General features: G+C 55.6%; 1 protein-coding gene across 2 annotated transcripts in view; it reads right to left on the bottom strand.

The window, feature by feature from the left end:
• Positions 1–14,175, bottom strand: part of PALM (paralemmin) — a 30,132-nt gene extending 15,957 nt beyond the window's left edge. The window contains exons 1-5 of one of the 2 annotated variants that reach the window (XM_080671951.1): positions 13,929–14,175; positions 3,834–3,885; positions 3,354–3,434; positions 3,046–3,176; positions 966–1,092 (exon numbers count right to left, since the gene is read on the bottom strand). In XM_080671951.1, the coding sequence (XP_080528077.1) occupies positions 966–1,092; positions 3,046–3,176; positions 3,354–3,434; positions 3,834–3,885; positions 13,929–13,933 (396 nt within the window). In that variant the 5' untranslated portion in view covers positions 13,934–14,175. The remainder of the gene's footprint in view (positions 1–965; positions 1,093–3,045; positions 3,177–3,353; positions 3,435–3,833; positions 3,886–13,928) is intronic. The other variant, XM_080671952.1, reaches the window with a different exon arrangement.
• Positions 14,176–17,676: the final 3,501 nt, after the last annotated feature.

Genomic DNA, 17,676 nt, shown 5'->3' with positions numbered 1-17,676 from the left:
CTCAACCTTCAAAGCCCACTTCCTTCCCAGAAGCTTGCCCAGCGCCCCCATGAATCAGATGCCTCCTTGGGCATCTGGGGTGAGGATAACAAGGATTGGTAGGGGGAAAGGAAGCAGGTCCCATAGGCCCCTTGGGTCCTAAGCACAAATGTGGCTGGGAGACTCCTGGATTTGCATGAATGTATTGCGGTGACCACAAGCTTGGGGCCCATTGTTCCAGGGTCTGGTATCAATAGAACCTGGTATGGACATCGGGCCCTAAAATCAATAGCTAAGTCCAATAAACACCGCTCTTCACTGTATATCCTTGAACCCCTCTCCCAATCTCTCTGGGCCTCAGTTTTTGTCTCCCGTCAAATGGGGACACTGTCTTCCGCCAAATGGACCAAGCATGCACAGGTGCTCAATAAAAGGAATGACAAAGATGAGGAGGGGGTGGCATTCGTGGAAAGCTCCTAAGTGTCAGGTCTTGTATGAAGTGCTTGTCGTCTATGGATTCATTTCACCCTGTGACACCCCAGCACGTGGGTGCTCGTATGGGTGGGGAAACCAAGGCCCAGAGAGGCGAAGCCAGGTGTCCCAGGTCACGTGGCTGGGAAGTGGCAGGCTGAGAAGTGTTTGTTGTTGTTGTTGTTTTTAATCCTCACCCAAAGATATTTTTCCATTGATTTTTAGGGAGTGGAAGAGAGAGGGAAAGACAGAGAGAAATATCCATGTGAGAGAAACACATCGATTGGTTGCCTCCTGCACATGCCCCCGTGAGGGCCAGGCCAGGGAGGAGCAACCTAGGTACTTGCCCTTGACTAGTATCGAACCCAGGACCCTTCGGTCCACAGGCCGACATCTATCCACTGAGCCAAACTGGCCAGGGCATGAGGTTTGAATGCAAGCTCTAAAATCTGGCCACAGCAGGGGTGTGTTCCACTCTGGAGCCGGCAGGGGTGGGGCCCTTGGGATCTCCTTACCTGCTGAGAATTCAGTACCACCTCTGCCTTCTGGGTCTCCTTGGCTGGGCTGGGGGCTGCCACGTTCTCCTTGGCGGTGACTGGGCGTGTGTCTGCGTTCTCCAGCACCTCAATCTCCTGCTCCAGCCTGGGGAGAGGGCGCAGTGACAGCCCTCACCAGGCCCTTCCGCATGCCCAGCACCATTCTGGGCACTTTCCATAAGGGGACTCTTTGGCTTCGATGCTTCCTAACACTCTGAGGTATTCGTGTCACTTCCCCTCATGATTGGGGAAACTGAGGCAGAGTGAAGAATGCACATAGCCAGCAAGTAGCAGAGCTGGAACCTGAACCCAGGCTGCTCGGTCCTTTCATCACCCATGCCATTGCTGACTTCATTTGCTTCCAACTGACTCTCCTTTTTTCCCACTCAAATACATTTATTTTTACAGGAAGCTTTATCTCTACAGGAAAACTGGAAAAAACATGTCACTTTCCAAGTATCAGAAGATAACTAAACATAAACCCGTGAAAACAAAGCTGGTATATTAAATCCTGCTCAGCTGCCCCCACCCAGGATGAGTCTGCAGCCCTCTAACAAAATGAGCCCACGTCAACAGGATGGACCAGCTTGGGTCAGCCTGGAGGGCTTCCTGGAGGAGGTGTCCAGCCAGGGGACACCAAATGGGCAAAATTCGGCTGGTAGAGCCACCGTGGAGATACTCTGAGAAGGCGAAAGCCAAGGCCCCTCCACAGCACTCAGTAGGGTTGCTAAACTCACAGTAGGGTTCAAGCGAGTCCCTCCTTACCCCAGGGCTGCACTCAACAAGGTGGGATGTAAAGAAGTCCACCTTGTCCAGCCAGTAATTTCAGTGGCCAGTAATTTCCACTGACTTTCCACCCGACCCAGCATGTGCTGGTCAGTCCTGACTGTCTCTACATAGACCTGTCTCAGCCCTCAGCTTAATGTCTGTTAGAATTAAGATGCACAGCCTGGCTGGCATAGCTCAGTGATTGAGCGTTGACCTATGAAACAGGATGTCAGAGTTCAATTCCTGGTCAGGGCACATGACCTGGTTGTGGGCTCAATCCCCAGTGGGGGCGTGCAGGAGGCAGCCAATCGATGATTCTCTCTCATCATTGATGTTTCTCTCTCTCTCCCTCTCCCTTCCTCTCTGAAATCAATAAAGATATACTTAAGAAAAAGAATTAAGATGCACAGGAGGACTTCTGCCTTCTCTGTTCACAGGCAGGAAACTGAGGCCCAGGGAGGGAAATCCCGGCCCCCTTTCTTCCAAACCAAACACATCAGGACAGGATCCTAAGTCCCCACTATAGGGCCAGCTTCCGTGGGGCGATGGCCCAGTGTGCTATGGGACCTGGGCAGGTCTCATGCCTCTCGGCCTTTCCTTGGCCAAGTGGACATTTGGAATGTTGGCTGTCATTTCCCTCCACCCTGACCCTGCTACCCTGGAGCTGAGCCTGGGCCTCTCGCCTGCCTGGAAATTCTGGGCCTTTTGTCCCAGCCCAGGGGGGATGGTCACTTTCCCCAGCCTGCCCCTCCCAGCCTTCCTGCAGGCCCAGCTGCCAGTGCCTCTGTGGCCTCCATTAGATCGTAGCCGGGAAGAGCTCGTTGGCTGGGCTGGCGCCAGGAAGCCCCTGGGGAGGCCACTGCTGGCAACTCCCATCCTCAGGGACTCAGGGATCCGCCCTGACTCCGTGTACCTCCTGCACCTGCTTTGCTGGAGTGTCGATAGAAGGGAGGGGTCGAGCAGGGCAGCCGATGCCCCCGACAGCCCACATTGCCTCCTCAGCCACCTTAAGCCCGGTTACACTTTTCTATTAAAGCACTGAGGTGTGGCATCAAAGCCTGTGCACCCCCATATCCCAGTTTACCCACAGGGATAGTTGGAGCAGACACCCATGTGGAGGTCTCCCTGCTCCCATCGCGTGCGCGCGCACACACACACACACACACACACACACACACACACACACACACACACGCAGCAAGGTGGCCAAACCCCATCCTACTCCTCAGGGCCCACTGCTTGGGGTTCCCACACCCAGACTTCGTGCAGCTCTGTGTGGCTCCCCACCCACCTGGAGATGGATTCCTCCAGGTGCCGGGCCTTCTGCTCATCCTCCTGCATCTGTCTCCTCATGTCTTTGTCCCCCTCTGAGGCAGAGGACGGAGTCCCCTCCAGCAGCCATCGTTCCCGCAACGCCTTGGACTGGGGGCAGCAGGAGGCGGGGTCAAAATCAGGGTTGGAGTCTGGATCAGGGTCACTTCAGCTTTCCTGCTCTCCCAACCCCATATTCGACTGAGACTTGGGGTCTCTGGGCACTGCCGCCCCCTCCCGCCCCTCTGCCAAAGCCAGGCCCTGGAGGGGTAGCCCAACGCCTGGTACCTTCAGATGCTGCAGCTGCCGCCGGTCGTCCTCCAGCTGCCGCCGCTTGTTCTCAATCTCTGCCTGCTTCTTCCGTTTCTCCTGATGGACAGATGGACGGGATGGTGTCAGGACCAGGCAGGGGCACCACAAAGACCTCACCAACCCACCCAAGGCTCTGGCCACAAAGAGCCTGTTTTTTCTGTAAATGGCATCCACTTGGCCCACTGACCTCCGACCTGCCCCCCGACCAGCCCATTCCCCCAGCCTGGGCATAACTAAGCGCAGGATTCTACCATGCCTCAGTTTCCCCACCTTTAAGGGACTCTAAGACGGCTAGTGGTCTAAGATTCCACATTCCAAGGATTAAGGAGGCTTTTGTCTGTGGGGAAGCACCAGCAGGCACCACTGAGTCACAGGGTCCCTGTGCTGAGTGTAGGAGCCCATGAGATCCCAGGTCCCCCTGCTGGCCACACCATCCAAGGGGTAGGAAGAACTCACTGCAATGGCCTGCAGCCGCTCCTGCTGGAATGTGGTCTCCCCAGCCAGGACCCTGGGGGAGGGGGGAGACAGACAAGGTCAAGCCAGGGGTCCACCCCACCCCTACTTTCAGCAGATCTGGTTCAAATCCCTGCGCTGGTCTTCCAGCTGGGTGATCGTGGCCAGAGGCTTGACCGGCCTTCCCGAGTTTCCCTTCTGTAAAGCAAGGGGGACCTGCCCCCCTCGGAGGCAGCACCATTCTCTCTATCCAGCCTTATTACCTCATTAATTCTCCCCACAGAGCCTCCTGCCTTCCCTTCAGGGCAGTACCAAGAGAGGGGAGGGGGGTGACGAGGCTCTGTCTAAAGCCCCAGGAAGGGTTGGGGAGGCTGGGCTGTAAAGGACAGATAGGGGTTCACCAGGAATCAAAGGCTGAAGGGTGTTTCAAGACAAGCTGTCTCACCTCCTGGCCCAGACGGGGAGACAGATCAGGACAGCCCCTGCTCACCCTCCCGCCTATGGAGTATTCTCCAGTCCTGGGGTGGGTGGTTCTTGACCTCTGCCCCAAATCCCAAATGATCCCAGGGCCCCTCAGGGAGGCTGGGAGGCATGGACAGGAGGCCCAGTCTTGGGCCAAGGCCAGTTGGGCACAGTGGTGGCGGTGGGATCTGTCCCCCTTCCCTGCCCAAAGCCCCTTATCTTCACAGGGACTGAAATTACAGACTTCTTTGGTTCTATTGCCACCCCAACACCTCTTGGCCTTGTATCAGAGCCCAGAACCACCCTGTGGTCTCCAAAGACCATCTGCACCTTTGGGTCTCAGTTTACCCACAGGCATAGTTGGAGCAGACACCCAGCTCTACACCCTCCTGTTAAGCCCCCCTTCCCTTGTGGTTCAGCAGGGAAACAGGCTCAAATCACACAGTGTACTGGGCTCACCCTGGGCCAAAGCCCTGCCCCCAGTACCGCCCAGGTGCCCTTGGTGTGATCTACCCTGGACCACAGTGCCCCCTCCGCCTGTCCTACTCAGCTTCAGTTTCCTGGCCTCACTGAGACCTCTGAAGTCATCTGGCTCCCACGCCCCAGCCAGGTGACCCCACTCAACTCTTCAACTCTTCCCTTCCTGGCGGGTGGCACCTGCCCCTCCCTCTCCCTGCCCGCCCCCCCCCCCCCCCCCCCCCGCCACCTAGGGCCGCAGCAGCACCAGCTGCACCCTCTGCGACTTCCCTCTCTCCTTTCTCAGGAAAAGCTGCTCTGCTGGATGGAGGTCAGGAAAAGCTTGATCCACCTACTCAGCTCACAAACCCCTTCCTGAAGGGCCAGATTAGCTAGGTTTCTGGGTCTGCCCCACTGCCCTGTGTGATGAGGCAGGGTACCACACCTGTGTTCCCATCCCCTCACTTCTCACAAACCCCACATTTCCCACCACAGCCCAGAACTCTACCACTACCTGCCAGCTCCCTGGCACCAGACAGCCTCTCTCCAACCCCTAACCAGAGGCAGCATCTCAAAAGGAGAATCAGACCCTGTCATGCTCCTGCTCTAAGTCTCCCTGGCTCCCATCACCCCTTGAGAGAAATGATGAAACCAGCATAACCCAACCCCCACCCACTTACCTGCCCTGACCCCCTCTTCTCCTTCCTCACTGTTCCAGCTAGCAGGACCTCTTAGCTGTGCCTCGTCTACACCAAGGCCATTCCTACCTCAAGGCCTCTGCACGTGTTGTTCCCTCTGCCTGGTATGCTCTTCCCATGGCTGGAAACTAAGCCCAGAGAGGGCAAGTTCTTTGCCCAAAGTCACACAGCTACGAAGGGGAAGAGCTGGGATTCAAACCACAACTGCCCAGCTCTGGACCACACACACGCCAGCCATCCCTTTCCCAGCTCCAATCAAGCCTTCAGGGATCCCTCCAGAAGGAGGCGGAGCTGGGGAGGGGCCACATAGCAGGTGAGACCCCAGGGCACGCAGGGCCTGCTGGGCAGAGGGGCCAGCCACCTAATGCCATGTTTCTACCATGGTGGGCAGGTGGTCATTCAGATCGGACACAAGGACACAGGGATGGCGGTGAGGCCAGCTCCACAGGCTGCAGACAAGGCGGGTAGCGTCCTTCCTTAGGCGGCCTGTCCCTGCTGGCCTAGCCAGGGAAGGGGAAGGTCAGGTGGGCCGGAAGAGAATTTTCATCCTTCCCCATTCCCGTGCCTGTCACAGCCCAAGGGGCGCAGGCTGTGCACCCTTCTCATGGCCCCTCCCCGGGCCTGGGGGCGCCTCTGCCTCCTGGTGATGGATGGCAGGCCCGTGGAAGGCGGTTGCCCTGGCAACCGCGCCATCCCCAAGGCAACTCGGAGGCCTGCAAGAGGGTGTGGGCCCGCCACGCATCTCCCGCCCCCAGCCCAGAGGTAACTGCGTCTACCCCGCCCCCCACTGCTTGGGGGTGGAATCCCATCTTGGGTCCAGGGACACCCGCCCAGGGAGGGGCTCCTAGCCCGAAAGGGACTGGACCCGCCCCTGGCGCGAGGTAGCCAAGTTTAAGCCAAGATAATGTTCAGCATCATAAATGAGAAAAATAGAACAAAGTAGGGCCATAGAACTCTCGTGCAACAGCTATAAATAAGAACCCCTTCCTGGGCGCTCCCCACCTTCCAGGCCGGTCCCAGCCTCATCTAACAGGAGGGGAAACTGAGGCTGGGGAGGAGGGAAGTCTGTTAATGACACATGCTAAATGCTCATCCACCTGATGGCCCTTATACCCATTTTATCAGTGGATGAAATGAAGCTGCTCAGTGGGGATGGTGGGTGCAGTAGGGGGTCTCCCGGAGGTCTGGCAGGGCGGGGGGGGGGGGAGGGAGGGGCAGTGGGATGGTTGAAATGCCCTCTAGGGCTCAGTGAGGAAAGCAGAGGCCAGATCACAAAAGATCTGACAGGCTGCGTGGAGAAGCTCAGTTTTGGCTAAAACACAAGGGGAGGATTTAGAACTGCGTGGCAGCTGCCCCCACTGGCTTAACACAGGGGGGCGGGAGGAGTCGCTGGCGTCTCTGAGCCTCCGCTGACTGCGCTTCGCAATGGGCCACAGCTAGCAACTGCTGGTGGAGGGACACGCCCTCTGCCTGGACGCCCACCCTCAGTGCTACGAAGGCTCCAGTCCCTGCGCGATTATTTTTATGGCGCTTGGAGCAAATTCTGGGCTCAAGAGGCAATGTGGGCGGCTCAGGACAAGGAGAGGGTGTCGGTCGTGAGCGCGTGAGATAATCCTGGCCCCGGAGGATGAGCTAATGAGGCCCAAACCCAATGGGCCGGGCAGAGGCCCCAGCTTTGCCGGGCTTTTATTTTTTAAAGACCAGAGAGGTTATGCAACGGGCCCAAGGTCACCCAGCGGGCAGAACAGGCGGGCCGAGGCGGGTGTGGGGATCGCACTAGTTCTTCCAAGAGCCTACGCCTGGGCAGCTCCAGCCAGAATGAGGGGGTCCTGGCCCAGGCAGGCTCAAAGCCCAGCGCTGGAACATTCCTGTGTTAATTGAAAGGAAACAGCTGACAACGACCTTGGCCATGAGGGGAGGGTGGGGCAGAGTCACGCGGGCTGGGAGGTGGGGGTGAGAGAGGGAGTCCTGTGGCCCAATGGGCCCTTTCCCTCATTGGAGGAGGGGGACGAAGAGGGGGGAAGTCCCCATTCCACTCGCTGGTTCCCAGCTGTGGGTCCTTTGTCTGCCCAGCACCTTCCTGTCCCCAAACCCTCCACAGCTCTGTCACCCTGAGAACAGCCTCTCAGCCCTCCACAGTTTACCCATCACTCCTCATCAGCTCCCTCGGCCTCCCTTCTCCCTCCTCCACCTCCAAGCTCTCTCAAGCGCAGTCCCCTCTTCCAGCAAGCCTTCCTGGGTCTCCTCCCCTCCTCCGGTGACTCCCAGGACCACTACTGTCACTAATGAGGTGGACAGCCCATGAGGCATTAGCTGCCTAGGAGGTTTAAGGCAGAGAGACATCACCCCCATGGTGGAGACTGAGGTCAGAGCAGGACACAGACCTAGAGGAGCAAACCTGTTGCCTATTAACCTGGGGCAGAGAGCAGGAAGAGCAGGACCCTGCCCTGGGCCCTTCAACAGGAGGGCAGCGAAGCATGAATGGAGGCAATATAGACAGAGGCCTTCCCCAGGGGCCAAGGCAAATCCAGCTGCAGAGACCAACCCCAAAGACCCATGGTTCCTGCCCACCCCTCACTCGACTCCAGCCACACTCAGACATCCAAAGCATGTTACACTCAGATATCCAAAGCACGTTACAACCCAGGGCCTTTGCACTGGCTGTGTCCTCTGCCTGGCGCAGGCTGTCCCTGCATCCGCAGGCCTCACTCGTTCCCTTAGGGCTTTCTTCAGACATCACCTCCTTATTTAGGCTTCCTCAGATCTCCCTACTTAAGTTCAGCCCCTGGACCCCCCAATGCCCTGCCAGCTCTCACCCTCATGCAACACCCTGGATCTTTACTTATTTTGTTTCTTACTTCCTCACGAGGACAGTAACTGTCTCTTTTTGTCCCTGCCATGTACCCAGCACCCAGGATACAGCAGGTTCTCAATAAATATTCACTGTGCCAGCAAGTCAATTAGGGTATTTCCATTTTCAGAGGAGGCCCCACCTAAAGGTTCCCCTCCCCTCTTCACATTCCTGCTACCCCCTGGACTGACCACCTGTCTTCTGACCACCTCCATTTTTTCCTTTTAAAGAAACACTGTCACATTGATCTAAAACAGGATCTGGGTTGCCCACATCTAACAGAGGACAAGGGACAGGTCCCGACTACCTTGGAAGTGACTGTACAAATTAATATATAAAACAACCCAAACATCCACCAATGATAAATGGATAAACACAATATGGTCCATCCACTCAATGGAATATTACCCAGCCATGAAAAGAAGTGAAGTGCCAATACAATGTGGATGAACCTTGAACATGTGATGCTCAGTGAAAGAAGCCAGACACAAAATGCCACATAGTATGTGATTCCATTTATGTGAAATGTCCAGAACAGGCACATTCCAGAGATAGTGGGTTAGTGGTTGCCAGGGGCTAGGGAGTGGGGGGGATGGGGGTGCCTGCAAAAGGGGATGGGGCCTGTTTTAGGGCTGATGGAATGTTCTGGAATTAGAGGTGATGGTTGTACAGCTCTGTAGATGTACTGAAACCACTGAATTGTGCACTTTAGGGGGTGGATTGTGTGGTGTATGAATGATATTGCAATAAAGCTGGTAAAAATAAATATATACCTTTATATAGCAGAAATGCTGACCCTCTCACCAAGGGCCAGGCCAGGGTCAGAGCACAGGTCCTGCCCTGCTGGCCCTGCCCTGAGACTCTCCATGATCAAAAGGATTTGAACACAAACTGACTAGGACATCACCTTTTCATTCCCTGCAAGCCCTCTGCCAAGCCCCTTTCCTTCACTCAGCCTTCAAGGCCCCCACATCACTGACCCCCACCCCCTCTGCTCACCCAAGCTGGGCTCCAAGGCGTGGCCCTGTCCCACCACCTACCTTGTCCATGCAGTGACTCCCACGCAGCCTGGCCTCACTTTGGTCCTTACCTAATCTGCCCACCACAAGGCCTGGCTTGGTTTCTACCTCTCAATTTTCAGCCCAATCCATACTGTCCCAGAGATGGGCTTTGACCGTCCCTGAATTCTTGCTTGAAACCCTTGGGCAGGAGATAGATATCCCAGCCCAATTTCACACTCCTTAGCCTCAAGACCTCTACTTAGCCATCTTATGCTGCACAGAGACCCTCTGGCAGCATGGCCAGGGCACCTTCTAGCCTCTCTGTGCATCCAGGGACTGGGCCATCTCTCTCTGACCAGGACAGGCTGGCGCTGTGCATGGCTCTGACACCACAAAACTCTGAAATCAGCCCTAACCAGTTTGGCTCAGTGGATAGAGCATCGGCCTGTGGACTCAAGGGTCCCAGGTTCGATTCTGGTCAAGGGCATGTACCTTGGTTGCGGGCACATCCCCAGTAGGGGGTGTGCAGGAGGCAGCTGATCGATGTTTCTCTCTCATCGATGTTTCTAACTCTCTATCCCTCTCCCTTCCTCTCTGTAAAAAATCAATAAAATATATTTAAAAAAACAAAAAACAAAAACCTCTGAAATCAGGTCTATGCCCACCCAGACATTGGGTCCTGCTCCCCTGACTTTGGCACTTGTCTCTGAGCTGCCCTCACTTGCCCCGTCTAGACTAAACCCTGACTAGCTCCTCACCAATCTGGCCCCTCACCTGCAAGAGTCTCTTCTGGTGCCTGGCATTAGCTCTCACTTCTCCCCTGCTCAGACACCATCCATGGCTCCCCAGGGTCCCCAGCTGGGCACTCGAGGACTGTAAGGACCTAGCCCCAAGAGCACAAACCAAAGAGTGCTCCCTTCTCCCACCTCTAGCAGAAATGTACAGGCCACTCTTTTCTACCAGGTGCTCCCTTCTGTCTACTGGGCAAACCCTTAAATACCTTTCACAGAAAAGGTCCATGATGGAAAGGACTGAAAACCTTACTCTACACCTCAGAGGAAATCGTCCAGGGGCTGCCCCAGGCCTTCTGATCCAGCATGGGGCCAGGATGGTCAGGAGGGAGTGTTTCTTAAATGAATGGCTAAGACACTTCCTTGGTGGAGGAAGGATGGACTGGAGCAGGGTCCCAGACTTGGAAAGAGGTGATGTGATTTTTTTTTCCAGAACATCAACCTATTTGCCAGCATCAAAATCTGAGACCCTTGAGGGTGGAACTCGTTTGGGGTTGATATTACAAGATCCAAGTCCTTATGGCACCCACTCCTCTTCTAACTGTGCCCCACCTGGGAGGGGGCTAGGTAGGTTCATGTCTCCACTCACCAAATGTGAAAAGTGAGGCCCAGGGAAGGTGAGTGGCATACCCATTCTCATAAGGAGTCAGGACACTCCCTTTCTATGCCCTACTCTCAAATCAGTCACAGAAGAGGTCGTGTGTGTGTGTGTGTGCGCCCCCAGGAGCCAAGGCAACCAACTAGGTTGGAAAACTGATGCCAGAATACCTAGGAACCCTGTAGACCAAAGCCCCTGGGACATAGGAAGGTACAAAGATTCCCTTCCCACCCTGGCCGCTAAGAGGAAAGCCCAGCAAACCCAAGCCCTACCCCTTATCAGCTGTGGCCTCCAGCATGTCTTATCATCTCTCCATGCCTCAGTTTCCCCACCTTACAGGGCTGCTGTAAAGGTGAAGAAAATTAATTCACAGGGACAAAGTGCTCAGTACAGCCATACAGCAAGTGCTCACTAAATTATTTTAAAGTAAATAAATGATGCCAGCACTTCTTGAACCACATTCCCATGTTCCTGCCACTACCTCTAGTATTATCTGCTTGTCCCTTCCCTTCACATCACTCACTGTTTGAATCGAACCCCCTAGTTTTAGAAGGAAACATTTCATTGTTACCAAGAATGGGAAAATAAGAAGCCACAGCTACAGAGTAAAAACATTGAAAAATAGACACAATGAAAATGAAAGCTTGTTATTCAATTATCACTGGATATTGCTGCCTTTTAACTGGCTGTGTCTCTCATTAAAAAGGGAGATTAGCAAGTGTGAAAGAAACATTAAGGATCCAGTTAGCACCCAACAGAGACTTCTTAAAGATGTCCAGGCCTGAGGGTGGGAAGAAATCTGGGAAGGTCCTGCCCCATCTCTGCTCTCTAGCTCCTATCCCAGGGCTGGAGCCCTGCCTTCAACCAGGATAGAGCTTGGACATTTGAGAATGGCTGCCCTAAGCTAAAATATCATTACTTTATCAGCCAGACCCTGAGGCTCCGAGAGGAGCAATACCTCATGGGGGCCCACACAGCAAATCCTCCCAGGGCAGGACTGGCATCCAGCTCTCCCACCAGGAGTGTGTCCCTGCTCTGCGACTCCCACCCTGGTCCTATCTTTGCAGCATCAGCCATCTATCCCAATAGCTCAGTGATCAGTTGCTACTTTTCAATAAATCCTTAAAGTCTTAAACTAATGAAAATATGTTTAATCCTTAAATTCTTAAACGAATGAAAACTTGTTTAATCCTTTAACAACATTTTGTGAAATTCTTAAATTTATTTTTTCAGGTTCTCTTTTCTCTTTTTTAAATTTTGTTTTTAAAAGAAAGTTTCCAGCACCACCATAAGCCTTACAACCATCTCCTGTGACTCTGATGGCAAAATCCATGGAAACGGAACGAGGTGAGTGATTTGTTCTAGGGGCTGTTGCCTCTGTGCCTGGAGCCTGCTCTGCCCTCATGGAAAAGGACCATGAGCAAGGAATGAGCGAGGGGCAGGTGTTCCAGTCAGGGCAGCACCGTGTGCAGCCTCTCCTCACCATGGTCAACCCAAGCACTGGGGAAAGAGTCTTTCTCTCATGCCTATTCGAGCCAGGTAATGCTAAGTCCCACCCCACATATGTACTCAGAAAAGCCAGTGATCCACCTAATGGGGGGGGGGGCCACATGGCACCATATATGACCTGTGACCAAAAAGGAACAGGACAGGGCACCCTACTTGTGCTGTGTGACCCTGGGGCAGTACTGCCCCTCCCCAGGGCCTCAGTATCCACACTGAGAAAGAAAGGGGTGGTGGGAAAGGAAACAATGAGACAGATCAAAACATCCCTCATTGCTCGGCTCTGGGTGGGCATTTTCCTAGATTTTCACCTCTCATTCTCCAAGGCAGCCCCCTCCCCAAGGCCACACCCTGCCCAGGGTCTGCGGTCAGGAGGCCTAGTGGCTCCGCTTGGTCCCAGGGAGCAGAGCAGGTAAACAAGCGGGGGATCGTAGTGCAGACAAGTCTGGGCCCTGGCTCCCCTGAGCCCCTGGCTGGGCTCCCAGGGCGGCTTGGGGAGCAGCTAGGCCTTTGTCTGGGTTTTCAAAAGCAGAGGACACTGGGTGTCACATTCCGAAGAAGGCAGGAGGCGGGGGCTCCCACCCAGCTGAGGGTGTGGTGGGTCACGGGTGAATCCCTGGAGGAAAGTTGTATGTTCAGAAAACACACCCAGTGGGAAGGGCAGGGGGAGCTGGACTGGCTAGACTTACAAGTCCAGGCCCCCTGCTTCATGGGGACCTGACCCAGAGCAGGACAGCAGATGTCCTCCACACACACATAGTGAGCAGGCTGCTGGGACCCCAGACACCTGCTTCCCACTCCCTGCCCTGGCAAACACACAGTACAACCTCCCAGTGCCCACCTGTGGGAGTGGGGGCGTGGGGCCACCCTGACGCCAGAAAGGACTCTGTCTGAAATGACCATGCACACTCATTCAGCACCTGCTTGTGCAAGAACCCTGGCCCAGGAACTCTTCACCTAACCCTCCACAGACCCAGGCCACCCATTCCATTCCAAGCAGGGGTCAGTACACTCTTGGCTACACCATTTGGGGACACTTTCCCGGAGGGGATCAACTCCATGCTCCCCTGTTGGAAGGCACCTGGACCCCAGTCTCACACACCCCAGACCGGAAGCCTGGAGAGAAGGCCCCTCCCTCCAGTGATAACTCGGGACAACATCTGGCAGCCGACCCCCCAGCCTTAACAGGGGCTCTAGACAGCACTCGAGGCCGGTGGGGGGGGAACCAGACGGAGGGAGGATTGACCCGTGGGCGCGTCCAGGGCGCTGGGAGCAGCGAGCTCAGGCTAGCCGCTAGGGAGTGAGGGGGTGAGGAGTGGCGGGTGAGCTCAAGGCCTGACTGTGCAATGGGGAGGGGTCGCTCCATCACCCCAGGGAACCCACTCAGGAGCCCACAGGTGGCCGAGGCTAGCCCAGAGGGTGCGGGCAGGGCGCGGGCCGGGCGGGGACAGAAACACGCGCCTCCCCCTCCCAGTGTCCTGGGCTGCCCCCCAGCCGCTCGCGCCCGAGTCCCTGTGAGCCCGTGGGCCGCTGGGGTGGGGTAGGGGTAGGTCTCAGGACCGGCGCTGCCCAGCCCGAGTCTTTCCGGAGCTGAGCTGGGGGTCCCGGAAACCCCTCGCCACCTCCTTCTCCACGCGGGGGCCGCGACGCTCCCGATAGGGGGCGGTAGAAGAGGCCTCGCCCCCTGCTGGGCCCCCGCCCACAGCCCCCCGGCCCCGGCCCGGGCGCGCCTACTCACTCCATTTCCCCGCGGAGGTCCGATTGGGTCGGCGATGCTGACCCGGGGCGAACTCGGTGGGTGCGCAGGGAGGGAGGAGGGCGGTGGGCTAAGGCCAAGCGACCCGGGCTGCGTGGCGCGGGGGCGTAGGCACCGGCTCCGGCATCGCCCCGCGCGCGGCTGTTTATTGTCCGGGCGGCGGCGGGCGCGGGGGGTGGGCTGAGCGCGCGCGCCGTCGCCGCCGCCACCGCGTTTCTCTGTCGCTCCCCTCCCCGCTCGGTCCCCTCCCACCTCCAGGCGCCGCGGTCGGCGCTGCGCCTCCTGCCGGCCGCCGGCGTTGCCGCAGCACCCCCATCCCCGCGCGCGCGGGCTATGCCCGCAGCCTCCCCGCCGTCCGTGGGCCTAGCCTGGAACCTCCCTGGAGCTGCGCCCCACCCCCCGCCAGGAATCATTCATCCCTTGTCCTAGGGGCTTAATCACAAGGAACAACAACAGCCTGTAATTATTGGAATCGAGAGTCAGAGGGTTCGATGCTGTCGGCCAGGCTGGGTCTGTGCGCTAGCCCTAGACTTGACCTGTACAAAATCCTGTCCCTCCCAGCTCCCGGTCCAGAAGGGAAGCGGGGGTGGGGAGGCAGGGGGCAAAGGACCAGTGGGACCCCGCGGGAAGTCTGGGAGGCCGCTCCAAGGAGCAGACGCCTCTGCTGCAGCCTGGCGGTCTGCAAGAGGAGCGAGCGTTCAGGTGGAGGGCACTGCAAGTGCAAAGGCGGGGCTGTGGGACCAAGCCAGGCCTGGCTGAGGAGGAATGATAATAACACAGCAATTCCTTAAGCTTCTGAGCGCTTGCTGGGCGCTGGTCCTGGAGTTGGAGTTGGAGGAGGGTAAATGATTTAAATCTGCCTCAGCTCTCACAGCACACACTGCAGGCCTCTGTAGCCAGAATGAGTGAGGTGGCTGGAGGAGGGAGCAAGGAGAGCTCAGGCTTTGTCCTGAGGGCACTAGGGAGCCACAGCAGAGTTTAGAGCAGGAGAGGAACCAACCTGATTTATTTTTGTGATGGCCCCTCTGGCTGCCAGGTGGCGAGTGAATTAACAAGGGCAAAGTGGAGAGGCTTGGAGGCCTGGCAAAGGCTGAACTGGGACCCCCCTCAGGCTGAATAAGGTTGAAAGGCAGGTGGATTGTGGGTGGATCTTGAAGAGAGAGCTGACAGGATTGCTAACGATGGGTTGTGGGATGACAGGCATTGGGGTCTCCCCATTTCCAGATTGAGCCACTGGAAGGACATGTTAACATGATGGGGTTGGGGGTGGGGGGACAACAAAGGGTGACATTGGGTGGGCAGCTGGCCGTCGGGGTTTAGGGTGAGGCCTGGGCTGAGCTAGGGGAAGTCTGGACAAGATCATATGAGAAGCAGGCACAGGCAGAAGACAGAGGCAACCAGTTCTCCTGCCTTCCCCTTGATTTCTTGCAGGCTAACTTGAGTCCTTCATGCTGCATGTGTCACCGTGTGAATCCCACAGACTAGGAGAGAGGCAGGACCTGTCATTGCCAACATGTAGACTTGGGCCCTGACTTCCCAGGTTCTTATAAGAACTCTAGTCCCCTGGCCCCAAACACACTTACTTACTGGGGTCTGGCTGCGGGGAGGGCAGGGAAGAGAGATTCTTCTAAAACCCGTCTAAACTATTTTCTTGTAAGTAAAATAGTTCTACTCAGCAGGTGCTTAATAAACGGATGTGTGTGCAAAGGGAAATAGCTTTGGATGGGCTCTAGAGAAGCATCAGGATGCACCCCAGAGGGGACAGGGACACTGCTATTTCTGTTTACAGGCCTTTTCATCTCCCCCTTTTTACAAGGAATGTGCATTCATTTAGCATTAAAATAATGAGATAAATTAGCAAACTTAAAAAAAAAAAAGACCCAGAGAAACATCAGGGGCCCTGGGCTTGAGTCCCAGCTCAGAGCCACATGTGCTGTGTGACCCTGGGTCTGTTTCTTAACCTCTCTGAGCCTCATTTCCCCATCTCCTAGGGCAGTGGTCGGCAAACTGCGGCTCGCGTGCCGCGGTTTGCCGCTCTGTTGACTAACGAGTTTGCCGACCACTGACCTAGACTCTCGATTCCAATAATTACAGGCTGTTGTTGTTCCTTGTGATTAAGCCCTTATCCCAGTGGTCAGCAAACTCATTAGTCAACAGAGCGGCAAACCGCGGCTCGCAAGCCGCATGTGGCTCGCGAGCCGCAGTTTGCCGACCACTGTCCTAGGCCAGCTGGGAGGTTTAACAGAGTGAATACACAGGAAGGGCTTGGAACAGGGCCCAGCACACAGTAGCTCAGGGTTTGGCAAACTATTCCTATAAAGGGCCAGATAATAAATATTTTCAGCATTGCAGCCGCAGGTCTTCCATTGCAACATGAAAGCAGCCAGAGGCAATATTTAGTACATGTATTGCTCAGCAAAAGAAAGCTGCGAGTAATTCCATCGCTGCCCCTCTGTCTCTGTGTTCATTCAGTCCAAAAAGATTTACTGAGCACCTACTGTGCACCCAGCAGTGTTAGGTGCCAGGGATGCAGGAACCTTGTCCTTAGAGAAATGGCATTTTTTTGTCTACTAAGTAAATGATTCAATGTTCTAGGGATGCTGGATGCATTTTGTTTAAAAATAGGAGGAAGAGTGCTGGCTTTGGCAGCACATATACTAAAATTGGAAGGATACAGAGAAAATTAGCATGGCCCCTGTGCAAGGATGACAAGTAAATTCATGAAGTTTTTTTGTTTTTTTTTAAAGAAGCCGGTCAGGTGTGGCTCAGTGGTTGAGCATTGACCTATGAACCAGGAGGTCACAGTTAGGGCACATGCACAGGTTGCTCAGTAGGGGGCGTTCAGGAAGCAGCAGATCAATGATTCTCTCATTGAGGTTTCTAGCTCTCTCTCCCTCTCCCTTCCTCTCTGAAATCAATAAAAAATATTTTTTTAAAAAGAAAGAAAATAGAAGGGTGGAGAGGGACTGTTGGGACCATCTTCCCTCCCACAAAACATTTACATCTTTCTCAGCCCTAAACTTTCAAGGGCTCCCACCTCCCTTACATCAAAAGTGAAATTCCTTTCCACAGCTCTCAAGGCCCTGCCGGGGGGGCCCCAAGACCCCAACATTCACACCCCAGACTCAGGCATGCAGACAGTTGCTTCCTAGAGGTAGTGACACATGAGCTGGGGAAATCAGGTCAGGCAGAGATGGTGGGGAGAAGCATCCCAAGTAGCAGGGACAGCCCCCCAAAAGGCATAGAGATGGGACAAGGCAGGGTGTGTCCTGAACTAGAGCAGTAGGCTGGAGTTGACCTTTCACCCTCCAGAGAGGCAGCCACATCACCCACTCCTTAATCCTCTGCTCAGTGTGCGGCAGCTCCCATTCCTCCGGGCCACACCCGCTTCCTGTACCACTTGCAACCACGATTTCCATGATGATGCCTCTTCTCCTTCCACCTCCTTAGCCACCTCTGCCCAGCACCCCTGCCCCTGGTCTGCACCCACCTCACAGCTTGGCTGCTCCGGGACATCCTCTGGGGCCCTTGGACTCCTGGGGAAGTTTCACACTGGGCTCTGTGCAGGCCCCAAAAGCCCACTCCTCCTCTATCCCTGAGTCAGAGATCCCTTTCCCTCCCCCTAGCCCTGACTTCAGCTCAGGCATGTGTCTCCCATCCCAAAAGGGGCCAAGGAGGTGTAAGCTAAACATGAGAGGGACTGTATCCCAGAAAAAAAGGGGCTCAAGCT

The sequence above is a fragment of the Plecotus auritus genome, assembly GCF_963455305.1.
Source record: "Plecotus auritus genome assembly, chromosome: 6".
NCBI classification, from domain to species: Eukaryota; Metazoa; Chordata; class Mammalia; order Chiroptera; family Vespertilionidae; genus Plecotus; species Plecotus auritus.
The sequence above is the reverse complement of the archived record's forward strand: the minus strand, read 5'-3'. Positions and strand labels throughout refer to the sequence as shown.